General features: G+C 50.8%; 1 protein-coding gene across 8 annotated transcripts in view; it reads left to right on the top strand.

The window, feature by feature from the left end:
- Window positions 1-13792: 13792 nt before the first annotated feature.
- RAPGEF1 (Rap guanine nucleotide exchange factor 1) overlaps window positions 13793-23296 on the top strand; it is an 86751-nt gene continuing 77247 nt past the window's right edge. For 7 of the 8 annotated variants that reach the window (XM_075439424.1, XM_075439423.1, XM_075439421.1 and 4 more), the window contains exon 1: window positions 13793-14041. In XM_075439424.1, the coding sequence (XP_075295539.1) occupies window positions 14017-14041 (25 nt within the window). In that variant the 5' untranslated portion in view covers window positions 13793-14016. Of the gene's footprint in view, window positions 14042-15589; window positions 15830-23296 lie in introns of all 8 variants that reach the window. The other variant, XM_075439418.1, reaches the window with a different exon arrangement.

Below are 23296 nucleotides of genomic sequence, written 5' to 3'. Positions count from 1 at the left end.
ACAGCCGAGCACCGGAGGCTCCCGGACGTTAACGTCTCTGCTCAAAGAAAAGACGCTGCAGCGAGAAGTGGGGGGCCCAATGGACGTTCGTGAGGCTTCCAAAAATAGTCTCAGCCAAAGTCACTGCTGTTGGAGCCAGACTAAGGCCCTGAGCTCATATATACATACTTATATATATATATGGGAGTTCTGTATATTTAGGGATATTATTTAATATATGAATGTATTATTACTTGCTAATATGTTAATATGTTTAGGGTATATATTTAAATATATGGCTGTATATATAAAGCCATTGCTTTCAGAAAACAGCCTTCAGCCAGCGGGGTTATGGACCAGCATTTGCTGGGCGTTTTCTCCAAGGACGGCTCCCCGTCAGCTGCGCTGAGTGTACATATGGCATTTATGAAATGCTTTGAAATCCAACGTGGTAAGTGTCTGTCTGTCCCCGCCTTCCTCTCGATGCATTTGATCTCCTGCTGTCCATGTACCCCCAGGGTTCCTGGCACAGCCCCGGGGCATCTCCTCGTTCTGGGACAGGGCTTGGGTTTCCCTGGGGAGCACCCAGGAGGTGCTCACAGCCCAGCTTTGGGCCGACCTGAGCTCCTCCGTGGGTCACCTGAGCATCCCATCCCTCCAGGAGCTCATTTCATCCCCGTTCCCAAACCCATCGCTCGCTTGGGCTCTGCAGCCGCCGGGCAAGACAGCGGGATGGCCTGCCGCCCGGGCGTGTCGCACCGGCACGTGGCTTTTTTATTTTTACTGTTGTTTCCCCAGACTGAATTAAAATAACGGTTAGAGAGAACAATGTCAGACCTGCCAAAGGAATCCCAAATCTCTGGTGACTTCATTAGCACCAGTGCCTCCAGTCAGCAAAGTCACGGGGCTTTATTAGCACATGGTGGGTTTTCTCCTCTCGCCCTCGTGCACGCCGAACCCTCATTAGTGGGCAAGACAGAGCACTTCAGAGTCCTGCTAAGTTTCCATCCCAGCTTGTTTCATCTCCTCCATTCCTGACGCGCTGCTCCGTCACCTCCAGTTTCACCAGCAGAATGAGCGAGGGTCTGCGCATCTGGGACCCCGCATGCCCCCAGCACCACGGTGCTCATGTCCTGCTGGGGACTTGGGTCACCCCCTGCCCAGCCACGGGGACGCCACCGGCATCTCCGGACCCGCTTTAGGGCTCATCGCTCATCAGCAGACATGCACCGAGCTGGCCGGCCTCTGCTAGTGCCGTCCCTACTGGGAACATCCCAGTTCTCAGGCAATGGAAAGCAGGGACAAAGATATGTGCAGCCCACTTTTCTGCATGGCCTGAAATGGTGTTACTGGTTTTAAACCCCCCTGGGCGGGATGGTCTGGGTTCCCGGAGTCCTGGTTTACCCGGTGCCCAGCGGGCCGGGGTTCGTTTTCACCCGGCCGCTGACAGCCCTACTTCGCGTTCCACACGTCCCTGGCTGCACTGCGGCCCCGCCGGCCTCCCGTTCATTTCGATGCATTCAGGATCGTAAGAGGCTGTTATTTTATGATGGATTAACGACGCTGTATTTGTTTTTAGCCTGTTTTATGGTGCCCTGAGTGCCTTGGCTATAACTCTTCTGTTTATTTGTTTTATTATCCCAACAGGCTGCCTGCTCACGGAGATTACTGTGAAAACACCCACTTTCCGCACTGCGTGCTCCCCCCTGGGGAGGCTGGAGGAGATTTCCCACCCCAGGTGACGTGCAGGCCCACAGCTCAGCCCGCCCGTGATGTGGGAACGCTGCTCAGAAGCTGGGCTTTGGGGGTCGGGTGGGCTGGATGTGGGGCAGGGGCTGCCTGGAGCGGGAGGGAGGGCGGGCGGGCGACGGGCAGCCCAAGTTGCTTTAATTCCGTGTCTGTCTCTGCATCCACCCGCTTGTGTGCAAGGCATAGCGTGGGCACCACCCTGGAGCAAGAGGAGCCAGAGCAAGGAGCCAAGGGCTTAGGAGAGGAAGTGCGGAGCCGTCACCCCTGCAGAAGGTCATGTCCATCTCCTCTTCATCTGCCGGGGCCCTTCTCCATCCCCACCAGGGTACAGGCGTGCTGCTCCTGAGGCAAGCTCTGCATGTGGGTAAGGTTCGGCTGGAAGGCAAACACAGGCTCCAGGCTCTGCCTGGCCTTGGGGGTGGCCTTGAGGGGTACCCCCAGCCCTGTACCCACTCACCACCCCGGCTCCTGGCTCCTCTCCCACCTCCTCTGCCTGGACGGCTCCAGCACTGTCTCACCTCCCCTCTCCTCCCCTCCCCAGGGGCTGGTAGATTTGCAGTGAAGTACCCGAGTGCTGATAACTCACATTAGCACCTTTGGCTGATGGATGCCAGCGCCAAGAGCCTGACTCCATTTCAGCTGAAAGCCCGGCTGCTAATTTCCAGTAGCAAAGATCAGCCGGGAGCTTTGGGGATTAGAGCGGTGGGTGGAGGGGGAAAGGAGAAATGAAAGAGGAAGGTAAACATAAAAGTCATACAAAACAAATAGCTGGCAGTGACTCCATTAAATCCGACGTTTTTAAAAGGAAATATTAAAATATTAAGTATGTAATTAAGTATTTATTAATTAAAAAGGAAGCCAAGCAGCATTAAGCCGAGCAAAGCCCTAATCATGTGCAAATTCTTGTCTAGCTCAGCTGCAAATCCAATGGACTTTGTACCTGGCTTCCCAGGACCTTGGGCTCAGGCCTGTGGCAGCCACGGGGAAGCAGATTCCTGCTGAAGCTAGAAGGAGCAAAATCCTCTCAGCATTTCCTTCTTCCGTACCCTCCTGAGGCCCGAGCTGCCCACGCTGGCTTTTCCAGCGGCTCCTTCTCGCAGAGCCTGGCAGCTGCCTGGGGATCTCGGCTGGCAGCGGGGCCGCAGGCGAGGGCAGCGGCGAGGGTTTCCTGGCTGTGCATTGGCACCATTCCTCCAACCTTTTGGCAGTTCCTCCTTTGATGACAGCCGAGCGTGCTGGGACCCATGCACTGTTGTCCTTGACCTCCTGGACCGCAGGAGATGGATATGGAGGTGAATCACTAAGTCAATGGACTTGGGATGTCTTAGCAACTGGTTTGAGGGAGATGTCAGGGTCCCTCTGTGAGGAGCCGGTGTCACCGGAGCTGTGACTTGTGTGGTGAAGCCAGAGCCGGTGCCGGGGTCACATTGAGCTCTGCCAGCCCTGTCCCGGGGAGCAAGAGCTGTCTGGTGCCTCTGACAAACTCATCTGTCACGGAGTGAGGGCCATCGGCTGTGAGACGCTGCAGAAGAGAGAGAATTAAAAGAGGGAGAGAGAAAGAGCAATCAATACATTATTTAACAGCAGGAATGCAAATGGCAAAAAATTAATGAGGCCTCTCCCCCCCTTCCGCACCCCTCCCCCAGCCCTCCTTTGCTGTAAGATTGCTGACAAATTCTCTGGAAAATATCAAAACAGCCGGAGGGTGTAACCTGCCAGAGTGATGCACCATTATCTATTATTGATGGAAACCTTGACAAGTTCCCTTTAAAAAAGGAGAGAGAAAGGGAGGGGGGGGGGGGTGGGGGGTGGAAATTGCATCTAATCTTTGTTTTAAAGCTACAGTTACTAATTTTCCCTTCCCTGAAGGCGGCCGAGCGACAGAAGTTGTCACCGCGGCGTCACCGCGGTGTGATGCTCCCTGAGCCCCAGCACAGCCGGGTGCCTCTGGGCCGGGCTGGGGCTGGCGGGAATCAGCACACGCGTGGAGGCAGAATATTTGTTTCTCCCCCCCGTTACCCCTGTAAAGAGTCTTTTAAGCCTCATTTAAAGATGAAATAGGGCTGAGCTGGCAGAGGCGGCTCTGGGGATTGTGTCTGGGGAGAAGTTGGGGTCCGGGGGTAGGAAGGAGGGAGCAGATGATCAAAGCAAGCCACGCGGTAAATCCAGGAGGAGAGACTGGCTGCGGGACAGGAGGAGGAGGAATTCCTGGTAGAAAAAGTGACTGGGGGTGTGTGGGAAATACATCCAGCAAGTCCCTGAAGCATATCAAAACCTCTCCTGAGCAGCAGAGGGGCAGGAGACCACGGGAGCCAGCGCAGAGCCACTATCAAACACGCTGGCGAGTGACACACTGCAGGGATTAATACTTTATAAATGTCATTGGCCTCCTGACATGCTCCTGTATAATCTTCTTCTTTGGCCTCTTACAGCAAACCAGCAAAACCCTCCAAACAACCGGGCGGAGCAGGTGGTCCCCACCGCCCCAGTTACCCCATCGCCCCAAGCCAGACATGACCTGTCCCTCCTCCGGCCGGTGCCACCGTCCCGCTGCTACGCAGGAGGCATCTGAACTGCTTTGGCTGCAGACCCCACTGTCCCCACATCGCCTGGGGACGCTGTTTGCTGCAGGGCTGTGGAGCAAGCCGATGCTGCCGCGAGAGGCCCCTCGGCATGCCGGCATCCTTCCCTCCATCCCCGAGCCCTCCTCAAGTAGCCACCTGGCCCTGAATTTGTAATCTGCTTTCCTTTTTTTGCAGCGCTCATATTTACATACCTGGCTGCCAGCGAGGTGTGCAGCTGGAGGGACGGAAAGCTGCCAGTGCGCTGCACACGTGCGCAGGAGCCATGGGCTCGGCTGAGCTGCCGTACACGTGTCCGCATCTCGCCATGCCTCAGTTTCTCAAGGCAGACGTGAGAGAGTCACAGGCACTCACTTTGAGTTCCAGGGATGAAGGGCACGCCGTAGGTGCCAAGTATCATTACTCTCTGTTGCTTTTTTTTACAGGTCCTCAAAAGTATTTCTCTCATCTCACAGCCAAGTCCCTCAAGGACGCTCAGGGGAGCTGTGCCAGGCAGATGCTGGTATCCAGCTCCTGTTTCCCCATCAGTAGCTCTGGGCCTGTCCTCGGGCTATTTAACATGAGGCCCTTTGAGGTGTAGGAATTAACCCTGGAGGCTTGTTACCCCACCGCGCTGTCCTGCCTTCAGCAGAGACCATGCCCGAGACCTCAAAGGTACAAAATCCTGGATGGGGCAGCCTGTGTCTTATACAGTTTAACCCTGGCAAACGCCAGTGTCGTTCTGGTTTATGCCCACTGGTGTTGCGGATCCTGCTCAAGTCCACGTTCCCGTGAACCCTCGGGGCAGGGAGTCCTGCAGTTCTGCCTGACAGTGTTCCCTGCTCTCGGTTTGAAAGGTATCGTCCTCTAATCGCATTGAACGTCTTCTGTTCTGGTGCCGCAGGGGCAGGTTTGTGCTCCCAGGCACCTTCTCTACATCAGCCGGTGCTTTGTATGCCTCTGCCATGCCCTCCTTATCTTCACCTCTATCCCATCCCCTCTTCTTCTTAAACTAAATAGTCCTAAATCTTTTTAATCTCTTCTCATGGATTATTGATACTATTTGTTGCACTCCTTTGGATCTTTTCCATTTCTGCTCTATCTTTGCTGAGATGATGGGGTGGCGAGAGCGGACTCCCGCTGAAGGTGAAATTTATGAAGTCACAGCAACATTTGCAGGTTTGCCGCCTCTCCCTGTGCTGCCCAAACCGGCTCTGGGGAAGGGGCTGCTTCTGCCCTTCACGTTGCGTGTTCCCAGACCTGCCCGCGGCAATCCCCAGGCTGCTTCCCTGGGAGCTTATCGCTCAGTAAGACCCCATCCACCAGCAGAAGGATCTTTGTTGCTCTTCCTGTCTGTTTGCATTGGAGTTGTCACAGCAGGTGAGATCCGCAGCCGTGCTGCCCAACCCTGCTCTTTTTTCTGAGTTCTCCATAGCATTGCTCAGCCTTCACTGGGGCTCAGATAGCTATTTTAAGTCCCCCCAGGTCTTGCTGCTGCACGGTCCAGAGCTTCTCTGGACCCTCCAGCCACAGAAGCAATGCTGCTGCTCCTCACGGAGCCTTCGCACCATCCCTGGAGCCTTCGCAGCATCCCTGCATAATGGGGAGCCATCGCGTTCCCCCTCCTCGCTCCTCGTCTCCCCCCTGCCCGGCCTCTGCCGAGCTCCAGCTCTCCCCCAGCCCATCCGCAGCCTCAGCAGCTGCTTGCATTTGCAAACCCAAACCCATCGGGGGGGATGCAGGCGGTGCACAAGCTCCCCTTTAACTGGGGAGGTGGCCCCATTTAAACAAAATTATTTGGGTGCTTGGGAGCGCTTGTAAACCCAGGGGGTGGCAGGCAGCACTCCCCACTGTGTGTCCTGCTGTTGGGCTGTCTCGGGGGGGCAAGCCCCTTTGCCAAGCGGTCGTCCCCACTCATCCTGCTCATCTGGATACTTTATTAGTTAAATCAGTTTGGTTTTTTGTTATTTGGAAGTGACTGGTCCATGATTCCCTGATTTTATCCCTTGGGTCTCCTTCAAGTTGGAGTTTGGCTTTTACTGCTTTTCCAGCTTGCTGGGGGGGTTAATGAGAGGTTTATTTTCTTCCTGTCACAGCCTCAAGGAAATGGGTCTTAATATCCATCTTAAATGTGCTGCATGCTGGGTTTTCTGCCATCCAGACCCGCCGCTGTGTCAGTTTTATTAGAAATGGAGCTAAACCCTGTCCACTTTTAAGCTGGGGAGAACATAGGATTTGGCCCCATGGTGACAGAAATGAAGGTGGAGTGACCTGCAGGAGTGCAGAGGCTGCTCTTGCTGAGAAGCTCATCTTTGCCTCTGCTTCCAGGCAGGACACGCAGGAGCACCCGGGTGACTGTGTCCACCATCACCTCCCCGACGACCCATGCCATCACCCCATGCAGGGCTCCAGCCCCGGGGACGTGGGCAGCCAGGAGAGCCGGGAGGCTGGGGCTGATGGCAGCTCCCCGGGCAGCCTGGCTGCTTCGAGGGACTCCAGTTGGATGTGCAGAGATAAATAGGGGGAAAATCCAGGTTTGTGAGCTTTGTGCCTTTTCCCCAGTGCCCTGGAGCTTCCTTGGTTGATGGAGACAGGACTCTGACTGAGATTTCAACTCCTCCAACTCACCACACTTTTTACTTTCTCTCTTTATTCCTCAGTTAAATCCAGCCACTTCTGAGGACACAGGAGACATCCCCCAAATACTCCAGCCTGCAGGGAAGCTCTGAAGACCAAAAGAGACAAAACAAGGTAACGAAGCCTATAACAGCAGTTGGAGAGGCGATCGCCAAGATGGGGCTGCCGAAGAATTGAGAAGCTCCAGCTCCCGCGGTGGGACCCCTCAGCCCGGGTAGGCTGACACAGCTGATGAGGAAATCGGCCTTTCATGGAGCTGAAGGTCACCCCTGGGCCGGCTGCGGGGGGACAGAGAGCAGCCGCCGCGGTCACCATGGCGCTGGAAATGTCGTGTCCAGCCAGAGCATCAGCTTTGCTTTTCCATTGTCTGTTCTGCTATAGAAAGCTTTGTTGGCGAGTGGACTTCGTGGGAAGTTTATCTCCCTGCTGCTAACTTTGTGCAAAAAAAAAAAAAAAAAAAAGCAGTAATAAAAAGAATCCAACATAAATTCCCATGCAGAATCAGGAGGTCAAGTTAAAAAAAAAAAAGGAGGAAAAAAATTCCCTAAACAACCCAGCAGCACTGACTTGACAACGAAGAGAAGCGCTCTGGGCTGAGAAATAATGGTTTGAAGTTTGCATCATTATCAGGGCTACGTGCCCCACATTTGCAATGCTCTCTGGAATGTATGCAAGCTGGGACTTGTGTGGCGCAATGGAAGCGGCGTCGGGGTGGGCCAGTCCCTCCTTCCGGGACAGAACAGCCGAAATAGAGACTCGCTTGAGGCATTGCAGCTCATCGCCCCGCACACTTCGGAGAGGGACCTCGGAGGGGCTGGGTGGGAATTGCTGGTTCACCTTTGGCACCGGCTGCCAGGCCGGCTGCTGTGCTCACAAATGACATCCAGAGGAGTCTGTGCCTTGCTTGTCTAATTGCAAAGGTGAAAAGGCCATTTTACAAAAGGGGAAACTGAGGCACGGGAAGGCCTGCCTGCCCCAAGTTAGCTCTCTGCGCTGGAAGTAATGCCTCTCCAGAAGCAAACGCAGCTCCTCTCTCCTGTGCACGTCCTCCATGCCGGTGCCATGCACTGTTCAGAGCAGTGCTGAGTCCCCAGCCGGGATCCTTCGCTCTCACGCAGTCTTCAGGATTCAGCGCGTCTCAATCCCGACCTGCCACAGCCTTCTTTACTCAGTGCTGGGCTCCCCAGGTGGGTTTGCCAACACGGCTCGTTCCTGCCCTGCAAGACCTTAGCTATTTCAAACCATGACCCTCTGCACCTCGCCCATCTCCCTCAGGTCTCTCTCCCTCATCCATCCAGGTCTGTGTGTCTGCTGTCAGCTGTATGATGCTTTGGTAACGTGGGCAGGTGACACTTTGGCTTGGGCACAAGGTCTCCCCACCCGGGATTGGCAGCGAGAGAAAATCAGAGCCGGGCTGTCACGTCTGATTACATTTTTGTCTGGGTGACCTCTGTTTCCATAACACAATTTTTATTATTTGACTTTGGAATATTGATTTTTATTTCCTTTTTCGATTCATTTTGGTTTCACTCTTTCCTGCAGGGAGTGACTTGGGTCACCTTCAACTTCTCTTTGCTCTGTACTGTAAGGCTGGAAGGGTCACTTGTCCATGGAAAATGACCTGGAATAAAAAACAGGTTTTAAAGAGTGTTTGTGTATGGAGTGGTCACATGGAGGAGGGCTGGGTTTGCATACGATGCTCTGAATTGGACTCCTCCATCCCGTCCCTCCGAACACCCCCAGCTTACACGGTGACTTGTCTCCCTCTCCAGGAGGTCCTTCATGGAGGTGGACATGAACTGCACTGCAGTGGAGCAGGTCTGGATGTGGAGCTCCTCGGATCTTTGTGGGCAGCAGGACCAGTTTCTGACCGAAAAGGAGGGTTTGCCACAGCAGTGTGTCCATCTCCTCGCGTCCCGTCTTCAGCAGTGATCCATAATGATCCTTCAGATGAAGGAAAAATTAAGTTGTACCAGGCAGAGTCTAAGGTAAATTCCCCGCAGGCTCGATGCACCCGGCAGCCTGTGACATGATACGACAAACTTCCCTCTCAACTAGCTCAGCGCACAGAGGTTGGTCAAGGTCTGTCCCAGCTGGTGGCCGCTGGCTGTGGGCAAACCCACAGGTACTGGTTTCAGTGGGTTGAGTTGCTTCTCTTTCGGTTTTGCTGCCGGTGGACCACTGCAACACAGGGAAACGCCGCCCAGCCCATCCCCTTTGCAACAGCAGCAGCTGGTGGTCTGAGAAAAAGCTCCGCATTTTCTTTTCCTTTTTTTGTTTGTTTTTTTTGTTTCATTTAATTCTGTCGCTCCAGCTACGGTGCCTGCCTACGGCCTCTGTGACGCAGAGTGGCACTTGCTGCTGTGTGAGCCATCCTGCGGGGACGGACTTGGGACCATCGGCGTCTCTGGGAAGATGCCCTCAGAATCTGCAAGCAGAAAGGACTTCCCAGGACGTACTGTCTCCTGGGCTCTGAAAGCAAGCAGGGGTCTTCCCAGCTTGCCTGTCCTCACCAACACAGACTCCAGAGCCAGAAGATCACTCACAGCATGGAAGTCAGGCTCCGCAGTCCCTGCTGGGAGCTGCTTTTGCTTTGCAGGGACAGCAGGGATGGACACACGATTTGGTCAGCGAAGTCAGCAGCTGAGATCCAGCCGTGCACAGCAAAGGTCTTTATTGAATTACCTGCCGCTATCCCAATAAACCCCCAGAGCATGAGCTATTGATGTGAACCTCCACGCGTGGTGAGGCAAAAGGACAGCCAGACGACTGACCACTAAGGAAGTGCTGACAGAAACACCTCGGGGTACCAGGCGGCTTGTTCGCCTCTCCCTTCGCTGTCAGCCAATATATATTCCATGATGATTCGCATGCTTGTTTTTCCACTGTGAAATATAGTCCTCAGTAGAGGGATAAGATGAAGCCAGAGGAAGAACCTTTATAGCCATTTCTCCTTCCACCCTCACCTTCCTAATTACTTTAAATGTACAAGGGGGTTGTCAAAAATTATTAATCTCTCTCTTTCTTTTTAATAATTCCAGGGCCTGGAATTCTTCTTAGCCTTCCTCCTCAGGTACACCTCATCCTCCTGTGGCAGTGTAAGGCCAAAAAATTGCTTCCTATTTACTGAATTTCACACAACACTAAGAGAGGGACATCCAAAATCTTCGCTTTAAGCTGCCACTTTAAGGTACCTGAAAGTGCAATTTTAATTTTTTTTTCTAAGCCACCTAGCCCCAGTGGTCTGAGCATCTTTGGGTCTCACAGTGAGCGACACATCTCCAGCAGCCAAAGGATCTGTTGGTCTTGGGCTCCTGAAGCTAGCGATGAGCCCGGGGCAGGGGTCTGCGGCTGCAGAGCCCTGCCTTGGCAGGTGCACGGGCTCGCGGGGCTAAGCAGTGGAGGAAGATGTGGGTTGAGATTTTCCATATTTGGTTTCAGCACCTCATCTCTTTCAGGGGTTTGTCTAGGGAACAAAAAAACCAAACCCAAAGTCTGTGATCAAGCAGGGAAGGGACCACGGTGTTTCAGGGTTGGGATGTCCCACCCGCAGACAGGGATGAGCCCCCCGCTGCTGTCTCCCTGCCTCCTGCTCCCCCCTTTCTGGGCTCAGATGCAGAAAGGACTCGGAAGTCAGCGTGTGCCTTTGGCGAGCATTCTCGGGATAACGAGTGCCGGGATTTTTCCCTGCTCCTTGCACCTGTGCTCGGCTCAGGCTGGCGCGGGGGGGGGGGGGGGGGGGGGGTGTCAGCGTGGCGGCCCCCCAGCCCCATGTGCCGGCATATGCTGCCCTCTAGAGTCAGCACCCAAACTTCCCTCTTTTTCAATGAAAAAGCTGGTGGAAAGCAAGTCCTGTCAATCCTGTGTCGGAGTGGTTGAACCAGACAAAACTCCCCCCCACCCCGGGGCTCGGCAGGGTGCGGGTGCAAGGTGAGACCCCCACGGGGGACCAGCCCGCACGGCCACGGACCGCAGCGAGTGGGGGGGATGCACAGGGGCATTCCACCTGCCCAGACCACCAGCTTTCCCAGTAACAGCTTGCCGCTGACTCTGGCAGGCAGCACGGCGGGGTCCGTCCGGCAGCTGGGACCACCAGCCAGGTGCCGTGAGCTGCTGCACCGAAAAAACCCTGCAAAGCACTGGGGCTGCCTCCAGGAGGTGAGCATGGGGATGTACCCAGAATCAAAGTCTCCATATGTGTTTTTTTTTGTTCAGATGAGGTTTGATGCAGCCCAGATCACGTCTATATTTTTTTTCCAGGGGACTGATACAGAGCCTCTGTCCTTGCCCACCTCGGCTCCCAGCTCTGTCCCGTTCTGCACTGCTCCCCCAAGGCTCTCACCCAGAGCCTGTCCCTGCCACCATGCTGTCTTCTTCTCCTTCCCTGAACAATTCCTCTCCTCCCTCATATACTGACATCTCACTACTATTTTTCCACCGCTGAAGACCTCAGAGGAGTTGCATCCATTAACAGGAGGTGAGAAGCTTATCCTTTCTCTTTAGTTTGCTCACGCTAATTTTTTTTCACCTCTTCCCAGCTGCAAAGTTTCCCACCCCGAGGGCTGAGCGTGTGTGGTGGCAGGGGTGCAGCGGGTCACCGTGCTGTGTCTGTCACGCGTTATTGAACAACGTCTTCACCGGGAGCTGGTTGTCTCTGCCAAACTGCAACCACGCCGACCACCAATGTTATTCAGGCCAACGCTGGGCCAGAAGCCGCCGTGCGAGAAGGTAACTGGCTAAATTGCATTTCCCTGTGTAATCCCAGTTACTCCCAGCTACCGAAACCCACTCGGAGAGCTGAGTCTGGGGGTGAGCGGCATTTCTGCAGGGCCAGGCCCTGCCCCACAAGCCGGGGGGAGCAGGAGGGGAGCAGCCGGGTGGGAAGGGCAGCAGAGGGCAGGAGCGCTCTGCGCTGGTTTTCTTGGGGTTTCTTGCACAACTTCCCCTGCTCCCCGGCTGGGTTGTCGGGCTCATTGCCACTGCAGGAAACGACCCTGCGGGGCTGCAGCTTCTGTTCACTGGCCTTCCCGCCCCGAGCTGCTGTCAGCACGGGTGGACAAGGCTGGAGCAGGCTCGGTCATCGGAGGGGTCCAGCAGGTTTGCTGCCCCGTAGCTTCTCTCAGCGAACAAAAGTTTGGGGAAGGAGCTGTTGGCCCCCCTCGCTTGCCTCTTGCTGCAAGGTGAGCTCCAGCGCTGCGCTCACGGCTGACAGCAAAGCAGGTATCCGGAGACCCGACACACCCTGCTGCTCTTCTGCCTGCTGTGTAGAAGCATCAGGTTGGCCCCGCGTTGTGAGTTACACCTGAACGCAGCAAGCACAAGAGAAACTCCAGCATCCCCTGAAGGCAAACACGTCACGGGCAGAACGGGGCTTTTTATATCACAGGCTATGAAAAGCCCTTCCAGCCTGGTAGCTGTTCTGCTCATCTCGCACGTTATTGCACACCCGCTCCTTCTTCCTTGCCCAAGCCTGAAAACGGAGAAGCTTCTTACTTCATCTGTCTGCTTCCTGTGCGTACTCGTGGTCGGGTCTGCTCGGTTAGCATCGCCCTCGACGGCTCCTCGGTACTACTGCTCGCTGCTACGGGTGAGTCAGCACAGCTCAGCGTGGCTACAAGACCTTTCACACCTGTGTAAGAGAGGGAAGAATCTGTCCCAAAATGTTTTTTTGTTTATATTAATTAAGCAAATGCACTCAGGAACTCCCCACAAGCCTCTCAGAAAAAAAATTAACGAGAGAAAAGCATGCCCTTTCCCTCGCAGAGATTTCCTCCGCCAGCTCGTGCCCAGCCCCAGGCGGGTGAGTTGTTCCAACAAGCTGATGAAGTAACTTGAAAAGTTCTGTGTAAAGCTTACAAAAATAGCAGCCTCGTGAATGATTTATTTGGTGGAGAGGGAAGTAAACAGCCTCTGACGGCTCGCCAGGCGGCAGAGATTTACCGGCACGTAGCACAGGGCACTGCCTGCAAGTCAAGGTACCGCTGTGACGTTCGTCCCCAATTAAGTTGTAGAAACGAGTTAATTTTCAAATAGGCCTGTAATCCTTTTATCGCTGCCCAGGGCCATCCCGGCCGGCTCCGCTTTCGCTTCCTGCTGGAGGGAACCCAGCTTCTCCCCACGGAGCCGCTCGCCCGCCGCTTCCAGGGCTCGCATCGAGCCGAGCGTGGAGGTCGGGAGCGATGGGAGCCGCAGGGCTCGGGGACCCCGGCCAGCCGAGATGGCGGTGCGTGATGGGTCTGGGGGGCCGTGAGGATGCTCCGGCGCCCAGTCTGAGTTAACCACCACGTCGGGGGCTCTGCACATCCCACCCTCGTTCCAATTCGGTTAGTTGTAATTGTGGTGACGACGCCTCTGAGAGCAACCATTGGAAAATGGCAGCGCGGCGGTGAGGCCTGGAGAGGTTCCGAGGGCCGGGAGCGGTGGCGGGATGTGCCCCGGGCAGCGCAGGACAGCGGGGCCCGCTTCGCCCCGACCCCGCGGACCGAGCGTTGTGTTTTGGGGGGGCCCAAGAGGCCCAGGGCCGCCCCCGGGAAGGCCCCGTCCGGGTGGGAGCTGGGCCCGCGGCAGCCCTCCGGTGCTGAGCATCCCCGCCACGCCGCCCGGGGCCCCACGGGCCCGGGTGTCCCCGAGGACGCTGCCAGCACCGGCCGCTACCCCGCCTGTCCCCTGCCAGGCTCCGGGCCGGCACCGCCCCTCCCCGCGCCCCCCTCGCGGCCGCAGACACGCGTGGGCCGCCCGCGGCCCCGCCCGCCTCCCGCCCCGCCGCCGGTCCCGCCCGCCGCGCCGCGCCGTGTGGCGGCCGTTCCCCGGCGCGGCCGGCAGGCGGCGCTGCGGCGCGCGTGCGTGCGCGGCGGGAGCCCCCGGGCCGCCTCTTCCCCTCACGGCCCGGCGGAGCGGAGCGGAGCGGAGCGGGGGGCGGGCGCTGCCTCCGCCGCCGCCTAGCTCCACAGGCCGCCGCCGCAGCCGCCTCTCCCGGATCGCAGCAGGCGGGAGGAGGAGGAGGCGGCGGCGGCGGGCTGGCAGCCCCGCTTCTTGGCCGCTCAGCCGGCTACCTGCGCGGCCGGGCCTGGGCGCCGAGCCCGGCTCCGACATGTCCGGCAAGATCGAGAAAGCAGGTGAGGGGAGCCGGGCGCGGCGGGAGGGCCCGGGGGGAGCCCGCCGGGGCGGCCGCGCTCGCCGCCTTCCCCCTCAGCGCCGCCCCGCCGGAGCTGCCGGAGCTACCGGCCGCGGGCCTGGCGCGGCCCGGCGGGGCCGGGGGAGGCGGGCAGGGCCCGGCGGGTTCCAGCGCCCCGGGGCCGGCGGGAGGCGGCTGTCAGGTCGGCGCGGGGCCGGGGCCGGGCCCGGGGCGGCGGGGGGATGCTCTGCCCGGTGTCCCCGCCGTCGCGCTACCAGGGGCCGGTCCTGGGCTGCCCGGGCGCCGGTTGGGTCAGGCTTTTTGTCTTCTCCTCCGCTTTTTTCTTTTATTTCCTCCCTTTTTTTTTTCTTTTTTTATTTCATTTTCTATTTTCCCGCACCCTTGCCGTCCTTTCCATGTAGCAAAGCATCAGCAAAGCCAGGGCGCTGCAACGCTTTGGGGCCTACACGCAATGATTAATTGCAACTTCTCCAACTTTCCTCTTCTGGTGTTTGTGGAAGGTCAGAAAAGATGAGTCCGTGGGCAAATGTCAGAGGGGACGCACTCATTTTTTCCTACCTCTTGCAAAGCTCTCCCCTCTGCCCGGGGTGCTCTCCTGGAGCCGGGGGAGGCTGCGGAGATCCCTCCTGCTCTCGCAAGCAACCGCTGGAGCACGGACCATGTTGTCTCGCTGTCCGGTCCTCAGCTGTACCTTTGGATGGTTGAACACCCCTCTTTTTCTGTGTAGCAGGAGTAGTATGTTTCAATTAGTGTTTTGTGAATCAAGCAGTGAAGTTATTTAGTTTAATTATGTTGCATTTAATTAGCAGAGAAAAATCAATGCTGTTTTGTGTTCTTTATTGTAAGGAATAGCTAGGCAGTGTCTTACTGGGGAGCGCAGGGAAGCAGTCTTGAGTCGGGATGGGCAAAGCACAGCGTTCAGGCTTTCCAGGACAGCAGCCACCAGTTCAGGAAAGATTCCTCTTTCCAAGGATCAAAGTTGGTAGCAGTGCTTTCTGGTTTTGGTCATTCGATCCTGGTTTGTTCTGGCTTCTGCACTGCACTGTGTAGGAATACGTTCTCCTGCGATCTGGGTTCTGGAGTGGCCTCCAGGGATAAACAGGCTGGCTGCCTGGCAGACGGCTTTTCAGTGCGATACGTAGGCATCTTTCCAGCTCTTAGCGCAAAGTTACTGTCTTAACAAGCGTGCATCACATCATGGGACAAATGCTATTCCAGAAATATCATAGGTTAATCTGATGCACGATCCCTTACATAGTATTGCAATGTAACGCTTTGCTTTGGGATTCTGGCTATGCCTTTGCAATGCTTACTGGCATATCGCTGCAACTGTTTGTCTGGGAAGCAGGTAACTGAGTTAAGGGAGGTGTTAGCGGCGTATATAGACCTGGGCCCAGCTCTAAAATAATTGCCACTTGTTTGTGCTAGAGGTGAATTTGGCTTGGGATTTTAGTAACTGCTGATAGTGCTGTAGACAGTAATTACAGATGTATAAATAAGTGATCACGTTTTGTTTATTCGCGTGCAGTAAATAACCCTCTGAGAATAGTAAATATAACTCCACACCAGCGAAGCAGCGTGAAGAGTTCAAACGCGGGAAGATGACTGTGTAGACACACACAAACGCAGTGCGGTTCCATAAACAATAGAACAGAAAGGCCAAAAATACCATACAAAAATCATACACTGCGCAACCTAGAGACCCGACCTTGCGACCCACTGAACTCCCATTGAAGAACTCAGGACATCATGCAGGATCCATCCCCAGGTCAGTGCTGTAACTGTACAGTTTTGAAGATGCGATGGGCGAAGCCTTGATGCGGAGGCATATTTTCTAGTGGGGGTGTAGCATGGTGATGATTTGCTGAACAAGAGAAACTGTAAATCTGGGAAGTTGTCCTCTTTGAACTCCTTGTACTTTCATTTCTTTCAGAAGGGTATTTTGAAAAAAACCAGTCCAAATATAAACTGGAGGAGAAGAGACAGGGAAGGGGAGGGAAGGAGGGCTGGAAGCCAGCTGTTTCAGTGCAGTACAGTCTTGATCACTGTTTCTGAGTGTTTGAACTTCTGACTGATTGACACAAACAGTTCGATTAACAGCGTCTCCGAATAAACACAGTCTGTAATACCGTGGTAATTCTAGGATAATATTTGTCAAAATGTATACAGTAGCAGAACAAAGGATGGAGAGTCGTGAAACAAATGCTGTGAGGTCTAAGGTCTGCGTATTTGTATACATTTGAATTTGTTTTTTTTGTATGGGAACGGAAATACATGCAAAACCCATTATGTTGTAAATAAAATAGGCTGCTGACTGATAACAAGCCGTCTTGACAAACTTTGGAATTGGCTTGGGCTGTGGTTTGGCGCTCACGTTCATCTAGTCAGGCTAGTGGGAAAAGAAGTGTTACCTTACAGGGTTAGATCCCTTGAGATCTTGCATCCGTCTGCTCCCTGTGTCCTTAAATGAAACACCTTGTTGGTGCTTAATAAAAAAAAAAAAAAGAAAAAATATTAGAGATAACAGCTACCATCCTGTCCACCAAGAATTGTGGACAAGGCTCCCTCTGGAGCTTCTCTTACTGTTGTTTAATCAACAGAAGGGTCACTGTAGAGCAATTCAGAGCACTGCTTTGGAGTGAAGAGGAGCCATCTGGTAATGTAGAGTAAGGGGGTATATTTTGTTTTCACCACTATTAGACCGCCTGCTTCGTTAGGCTCTAGCCAGGAGAATTCCAAATACTTTTTGGAAGCAGAACCCCCATTGACTTGAAGAGAAGGAATGACATCCAACATTGGGTTTTCGTTACTGTAGAACTGTGACTTTTTGTCTTCACTTTTAGGAGATATTTCCTCTCACACTAGTTAGTCTAATAGGTTTGATCTCAAATCCAAAATACGGATGCCAAGGAAGAGTAGAGAAGGTCGCAGATTATGCTTGGGTTTCCTGTTACCATGGCAATACATGAATTCTTGCGTTTGTTTACCTGATGGATTATGTGCTCCAGGGAGTTGAACTGTTCTGCATCAATTAAGGGAGAATACGGGAGCTGTTAGACACCGCCAGGTCTAAAACCAAAACCTCTTCCATGAAGCAGGTCCATTCAAGAATACTCTATTAAAACCGAAGAACATATGGATGCCATACTTTAAAGGTTTATTCTACTTAATGTTTTTCAATTTTAATCTTGCAATTTCTTGCAGGGTTTTCATGTCCCATGTAAGCTTGCTTTTTTTGATAGCTGTCTGCTAAAGGTTGTTTGAGATAACCACTCCAAGCGTTAGCTACCTGGAGTGCAGTCAGTGATGTCTGTTCTGCTCAGGACGCAACTGGGTGTATTTATTCGCAGCAGACTGAAAATGCTATTGTCTTCACCTTTTGCTCATAAGCATTTGCCAGATAAGCAAATTAATCTCTGAGGTCTCCTCTTTTAATATTGGTGGTATAAAAATCTAGGGTTAATCCTAGGAGAACTCGATTCTTGGGGAAAATGGCAAAATAGGAGAAACAATTCAGGAGGCCAGATTATTCCCATCTTTATAGGAACATAGTGTTTGTTCAGAGTCCTCAATGCCAATTTACATGATTCCGAATTGTGCATCTGTGAATCTTTTTGTATTAACATGAAGTTTCCTAGGGATCTTATTTTTGGGGAGGATATACTTGGAACTGTCGTACTCTCTTGAATCGTTCTTTGGAAATTATCTTGCATATTTTTTACACCTGTACAGTTTTCTGCAGTTTCTCTTTGTCTAAGTTATGCTTGGGTGAGCTACTAGGCACAAATCTTTCTTGGTTCAGTTGTGGATTCATCACTGTACCATGTTCTTCAGTAGAAGTGAGGGCTTTCAAGTTAGAAATTTTGTAGTTGACCAGTCTAAGTGCTGCTCTACTGGTGGTTTTCAAATGAAGTAAAAATTCTCTGTGAAATATCTTGTCCTGGAATCTGAAAATTAAACTCTTCGAAAGACTGACTTCACAGCCCTAAAGGCAATTCAGTTCCAGTTCTTCCTTACTTGGGCTTTTAACACCTGCCACATTTCCTACTGTACGCTGCTGGGATGGTGACATCACATGCGTGTTTTATTGTAACTTTTTTAAAAATCAGCAACAATTCAGTCGGGTTTTCTGTAGACGCAAAATACAGGTACAAGAAGATCACTATGGAGTGTTTCCTACAAAAATGGCACAAAGAGCAGAATTTTGCATTTTTTCTAAGTAGTCATAGGCTTGACAGGTGTTCGTTGCATTGCTTGAAGACTGGAGTGTTCAGAAATGCAGCCTGTGGGATAACTGCCGCAAGATTGAGATGGTCGTAGCAGTTGTAAGAAGGAAATGGATAAGGAATGGAGAAAAAAGACAGCTGAAGTCTCCTGGAATGTGAAGCAGCTGGGTTGTGCCTTAGTCAGTGAAAAAGCAGAAACTGGAAACAATTGCTAAATTTATTTTCAGTGCAAGCAGTCGTTTTCCTTGAACCGCAATGACTAAATATATCTATTAGTGTGTTTTTAATGTGGTGGTAACTCTTACTGGCTCTTGCTAATCTCCTGGCAAGCAGAGAGATGAGTGGAAGTTCACTGTCAGTCAAGATCATAACGCAAATGTCCCCCATCTAGGTCTATTGCTTCACTTGCAGAGGACATTTCCTATTTGTAAAGGGACCTGTAGGCTGTCAGCATGGCTTTACTTGTTGCAATGTGTTGTGTGAGTGGAAGAAACCTGGGGATTTGTTTCTAGGAAAGGGCGTCAGTCTGTAACTGCTTTTCAGGTTTCCTTGGGGTTTTGTTCGTCTTTTTGGAAGTTTTGAATTGCAGTTGATACCTCAGCTGGTAACTCTGTCTGTAAGTGCAGATGGGCTCCGATGCAAAAGTGAGGGCCTTTTTAAAAAAAAAAAAAAAAAAGTATGTTAACACCTTGTTTATTGCGAAGTTGAAACTCTTTGGGTAGAATTGGCGAAATGAGCTTTGCTGTTGATTTACAAATCCTTTGAAAGGAGAGCGTTCAATTCAGAAGCTTACAGCATCTTCACCGCAAGTGGAGGAACAAGAAGTGTTAGCTTTCTAGATTTTATTTTAAAGAAACTAGAGAGATGATGCACCTTTCCTTGGCAGAGGCATTTAATGGCTAATCAGATTTAATTCAAGCAGTCAGTCATTATGTGTATTACAGGAGATGTCTTGGTAGCTCTCAGCTGGGCTACTGAGAGGTGACAGCTGGAATTGTTTGTTATCATAGGATCAAATCTGGAAGATCCTTGTACCCCAGCGAAGGTAAGATGATAGAGCGCATCTCCTGTGTTTGTGCCAGATAAGACTCCAGAAACTATGTAGTATATTAAAAACAACAAATTACATGTCAGAGCTACAGGTAAGGTGATTTAATAGTCTTCTTCCTCTCTCCTGCTTCTCACCACACCCATCATTTTGCATAGTTTGGATACATGTAGAGGATATAACTTGTTCCATTTTCCAAGGCAAATCGTCCCAACATTTTTCTGCTGAAAGTAGAGATCTGGAGTTTTGGGGCCTTTTGCTGGTTTGCAAAGCTATTGACATCCGTGTATTGTTGCTTAGCAGTGAAATGAATCCTTCCAGTCTGTATTCTTCCTGTGGAGTGTTTACATTATCTGGAGAAAAACCTATGCATGGAGAGGGATCCTTCAGCTTCTCAAATCTGTGATCAAATAGGCTGTTCTCTCTGGAAACAATTGAAAATTTCTTGTGCTGTAAGTGCCTGAACGTTTGGGAAGTTCTGCTTTGGTGTTACATCTGTCTTTTTTTTTTTATTAACATTAGTGAACTATAGGATTCCACCATTGTCATAGAAGCAGTATGGAAGGAGTATTAAAATCGCATAGCTATTGCAAGAATATTAGCTTTGTTATTTGTCAGTTTTGTCTAAAAAAACAAAGCCTGGCTTTTATGGTGTATGATTGAGAAATCCTGTTAAACATACTGGGATGAGGGGATGGTAATGGAGAACGGTACGTCATTCTCAGTGCTTTAGCAGAGGTTGGAGGAAAAGGGAGAGATGGTTGGAGAAAAACTAGATTTATTCAGCTTTGCAAGTTTGAATTTGCAGCCCTAGAACTCCAAGGTATGTGAAAATGTGACCAGAGAAGGAAAAAGGAACATCACAAATGAAGATACTGATGGAATGACTGGAAAGACCAGAAAAGAAGTGAGAGGATGCCCAACCCATGGATGTTAGAAGAGGAGGGAATGGTGGGCCAAGTTGCGTGCGAGTAGAGCAGATAGGAAAAGACAGACAGATGACAAAAAGGGAAAGCAGGCAAGGAGGAGGCTCCCAGCAGCTTTCACAGGAGTCTGTTCCAAGGCAAAGAGACAGAAGACGAATTTCAGCAATCCGGAAAAGCTGCAGGAATCCTGCAGGTTGGGACGTGCTGCCAAAGGAATGTTCTCCAGTTCTGCTATTCACGTTACTGCAGCCTGACAAATTTACAGCTATATTACCTGACCCAGAGCATCCACTCTTAAAAATACATTTCCGATCTCTTCTTGTGGTGCGTGACATTGACACTTAGATAGATAGGGCAAACAATTTCATCTGTGTGAGAGAGAAAGGATGTCCCCACATATTCTGGGAAGCAACCTTCGAAAGGTGGTGGAGCGGATTATTGGTCTACTCTTATTTGCGTTGCATATTTCAGTTAAAGCTCTTCAGCTTTGAAACGGTCTCTTGATGTTAAATGTTTGCTGTTTTAGTTGTTACCGTAGCTAACCTTCTCTGCAGCTTGTAAGATAAATGTTTTCTTGTTGAGAGCAAGGAAGAAGTGAATAGAAACACGTATAATAATATTAGAAACAAATATAAGAAAAAGATGGTCTGTATCAGAGCATTCTCATGCTTAGTGTTGTGGGAGATACAGTATCGGCAGTGTTTGGGAGAATTAGTTCTACTACACTTGCTTTCTGTTTTAGCATACTTAGGAAAGTAATTAAAAGATTTGAGATTTGATGAGAGCAGTGTGGAGATTCTAAGCCTTGGCTAGCGTATTGGTTTCATGTTTCATTTTTTTGGTTTCCCCTTTATACCACTGAGAGGGTCAACTGAATATGGGTAGCACCCGAAGAATTAAGATTTAATTAAGAATTAAGAATTAATTCATAATTAAGATATCTTAATTATGAGGCTGAGGATCTTTGAATTAAGCAAATGCATGTTTTGCATTATCTTACTTTACCTGGGTGACGGTCTCTGCTGCTGTGTAGAGTTTTTCTGGTGTCAGGAAAATACTGTGCATTTTGTGATCCAAGTTAACATCTTGGTGTGGCCATCAGTGCCTCTAAGGAAATACTAATTCATTATTCAGCTGAGGGAGAAAGGTTAAAGCTTGCTTGCACTCTCATGCTCTCATTCTTTCTCTCTGAAGGCTCCATGCAGGGATGGCTTTTGTTGCATACTTAATATATTCAATGAACCAGTCCCATTTATATTCTAAACGAGATCTTTAATTTCATCCCTTGCATGTACAAAAATCTTGGGTTTTGAAAGAAAATAGATGAGAATTTTCTTTTTAGGCTTCTGGAAAGAAAGGAAAAAATCAGTAAAGGTTAAAATCAAAGAATAGCTACCCATAACTGGTAAAGGTGGAGTATGGAGATGCTGCAGCTTGGTTGGTTGATTAAACCTTGACAGAATTTTACCAAGAGACTGAATATGTACTTCAATGTCTGTTAAATTATAGTTGCAGGTAGCCTTTAATAATTAAAATGGGAGCAAGAGGAGTGTGTTCACAAAGTACAGCATGCATTGTTTTATCCTCTACCTTTTGATGTTTTTATTGTGCTTCTCAGTCTGTCAATCTGTCCTGTCCACACTGCCCAAGAGGTGGTAAAATAGCCTCAGGATTTAATTCCATATTTAGAAAGTTTCCTTTACGAACCAAACATCATGTCATAAAGGGCACCCAGGGAAATCAATATTTTAGTTCTGGTTGTACAGTCCATTCCAACCAATTCTAGACAGCAGTGCTCAGTGAATCCGTCCAACAGTGGGCTTCAGTTAGCAGGACAATACTGTTTAAAACACAGTTTTCCTTGGGTGATTTATTATCCTTTCATTTTGTACTCTAACTATATCAACTGAAGTTTGTCAGTTTGAGTATGGGGATACAAAGTGCAAATGGTTCCAATTCACTTTTTGCTTGACAATGCAACCTTGCATTTCATTGTTGGGAGTGATCTGTGCTGCAGCTTTCATATACAAAGAAATTAAATATCTCTATCTGGATATATTTTTTCCGTCATATTTAAGTGTATGTTTTCTGCTTTGCTACTTAGAACCTTTAAACTGAATTATATGCAAGAGTAATAAGTCTGAGGAACTAGGGAGGTCCACAAACAGTTTTAGTTAGAGCTCATCTATGAATTTACAGGGACTCACAGAAAATGTAGAGCACTGGTTTGTGCAGGAGGTGGTTTGTCTGTATAAATATCCTTGCAAAGGTCACATGAAATCGTATGTTAAGTCTGATGCCAGATTTTTGATGGAGCATGCATGGTAAGAGGGGTGCAGGGGTTGGGTTTACTCTTTTACTGCTTGGAATTGCTTCTCCGGGGCTACTATATGGGCGAAATTTGCCATACCCAAAAAACATTATGCAGCTGAAAGTCACACACCTTTAAAAAAAAAAAAAAGGCCCAAAGATCTTGTATCTTTATGAGCAATACCTGGGAGAACATAACTGACAGAAACTGAGGTGGGGAGTTTCTCTGTTCTCAGCTTAGTTTTTCTGTTTGCTCTGTGAGTTGCTGTTTGCTCTTTGTCTCTGGAAGCAGTGGCACTTCTGTCTCCTCTGTCAGCCTGGTCTGTTGTAGTTGACAGGGGAGACGCTTTGGAAAGTTGTAGAACCTCCCTGTTAAAATGTTCTAATGAATATAAGGAATGGCGTTTAAAGTACGTTGTTTACAATGGGCTGAGTCTCTCAAATATGACCAATTCTATGATATTTAGGTGTACAGTATCCTTTTAAAAGGATCTCACGCATCTCACGTGCAAGTCATTGCTGAGAGAACTAAGGAAAGAACCTACGTACCACAAAGGGGATGCCTGCAAGAGCTCGCTTAATATTAACCCCGTTGCTGGTGGCAGATCTGTGAGCTGGCAACATTTTTGTCTAATATGCTGTTAGTTCCCAAAGATGAAATAGACACTAGACCTTTTGAAGTTGAATATCTTTGCTTTCCCTTGTGCTGCTCCACCCAGGGAAAC

The sequence above is a fragment of the Opisthocomus hoazin genome, chromosome 19, assembly GCF_030867145.1.
Source record: "Opisthocomus hoazin isolate bOpiHoa1 chromosome 19, bOpiHoa1.hap1, whole genome shotgun sequence".
In the NCBI taxonomy this organism is placed as follows: Eukaryota; Metazoa; Chordata; class Aves; order Opisthocomiformes; family Opisthocomidae; genus Opisthocomus; species Opisthocomus hoazin.
The sequence above is the reverse complement of the archived record's forward strand: the minus strand, read 5'-3'. Positions and strand labels throughout refer to the sequence as shown.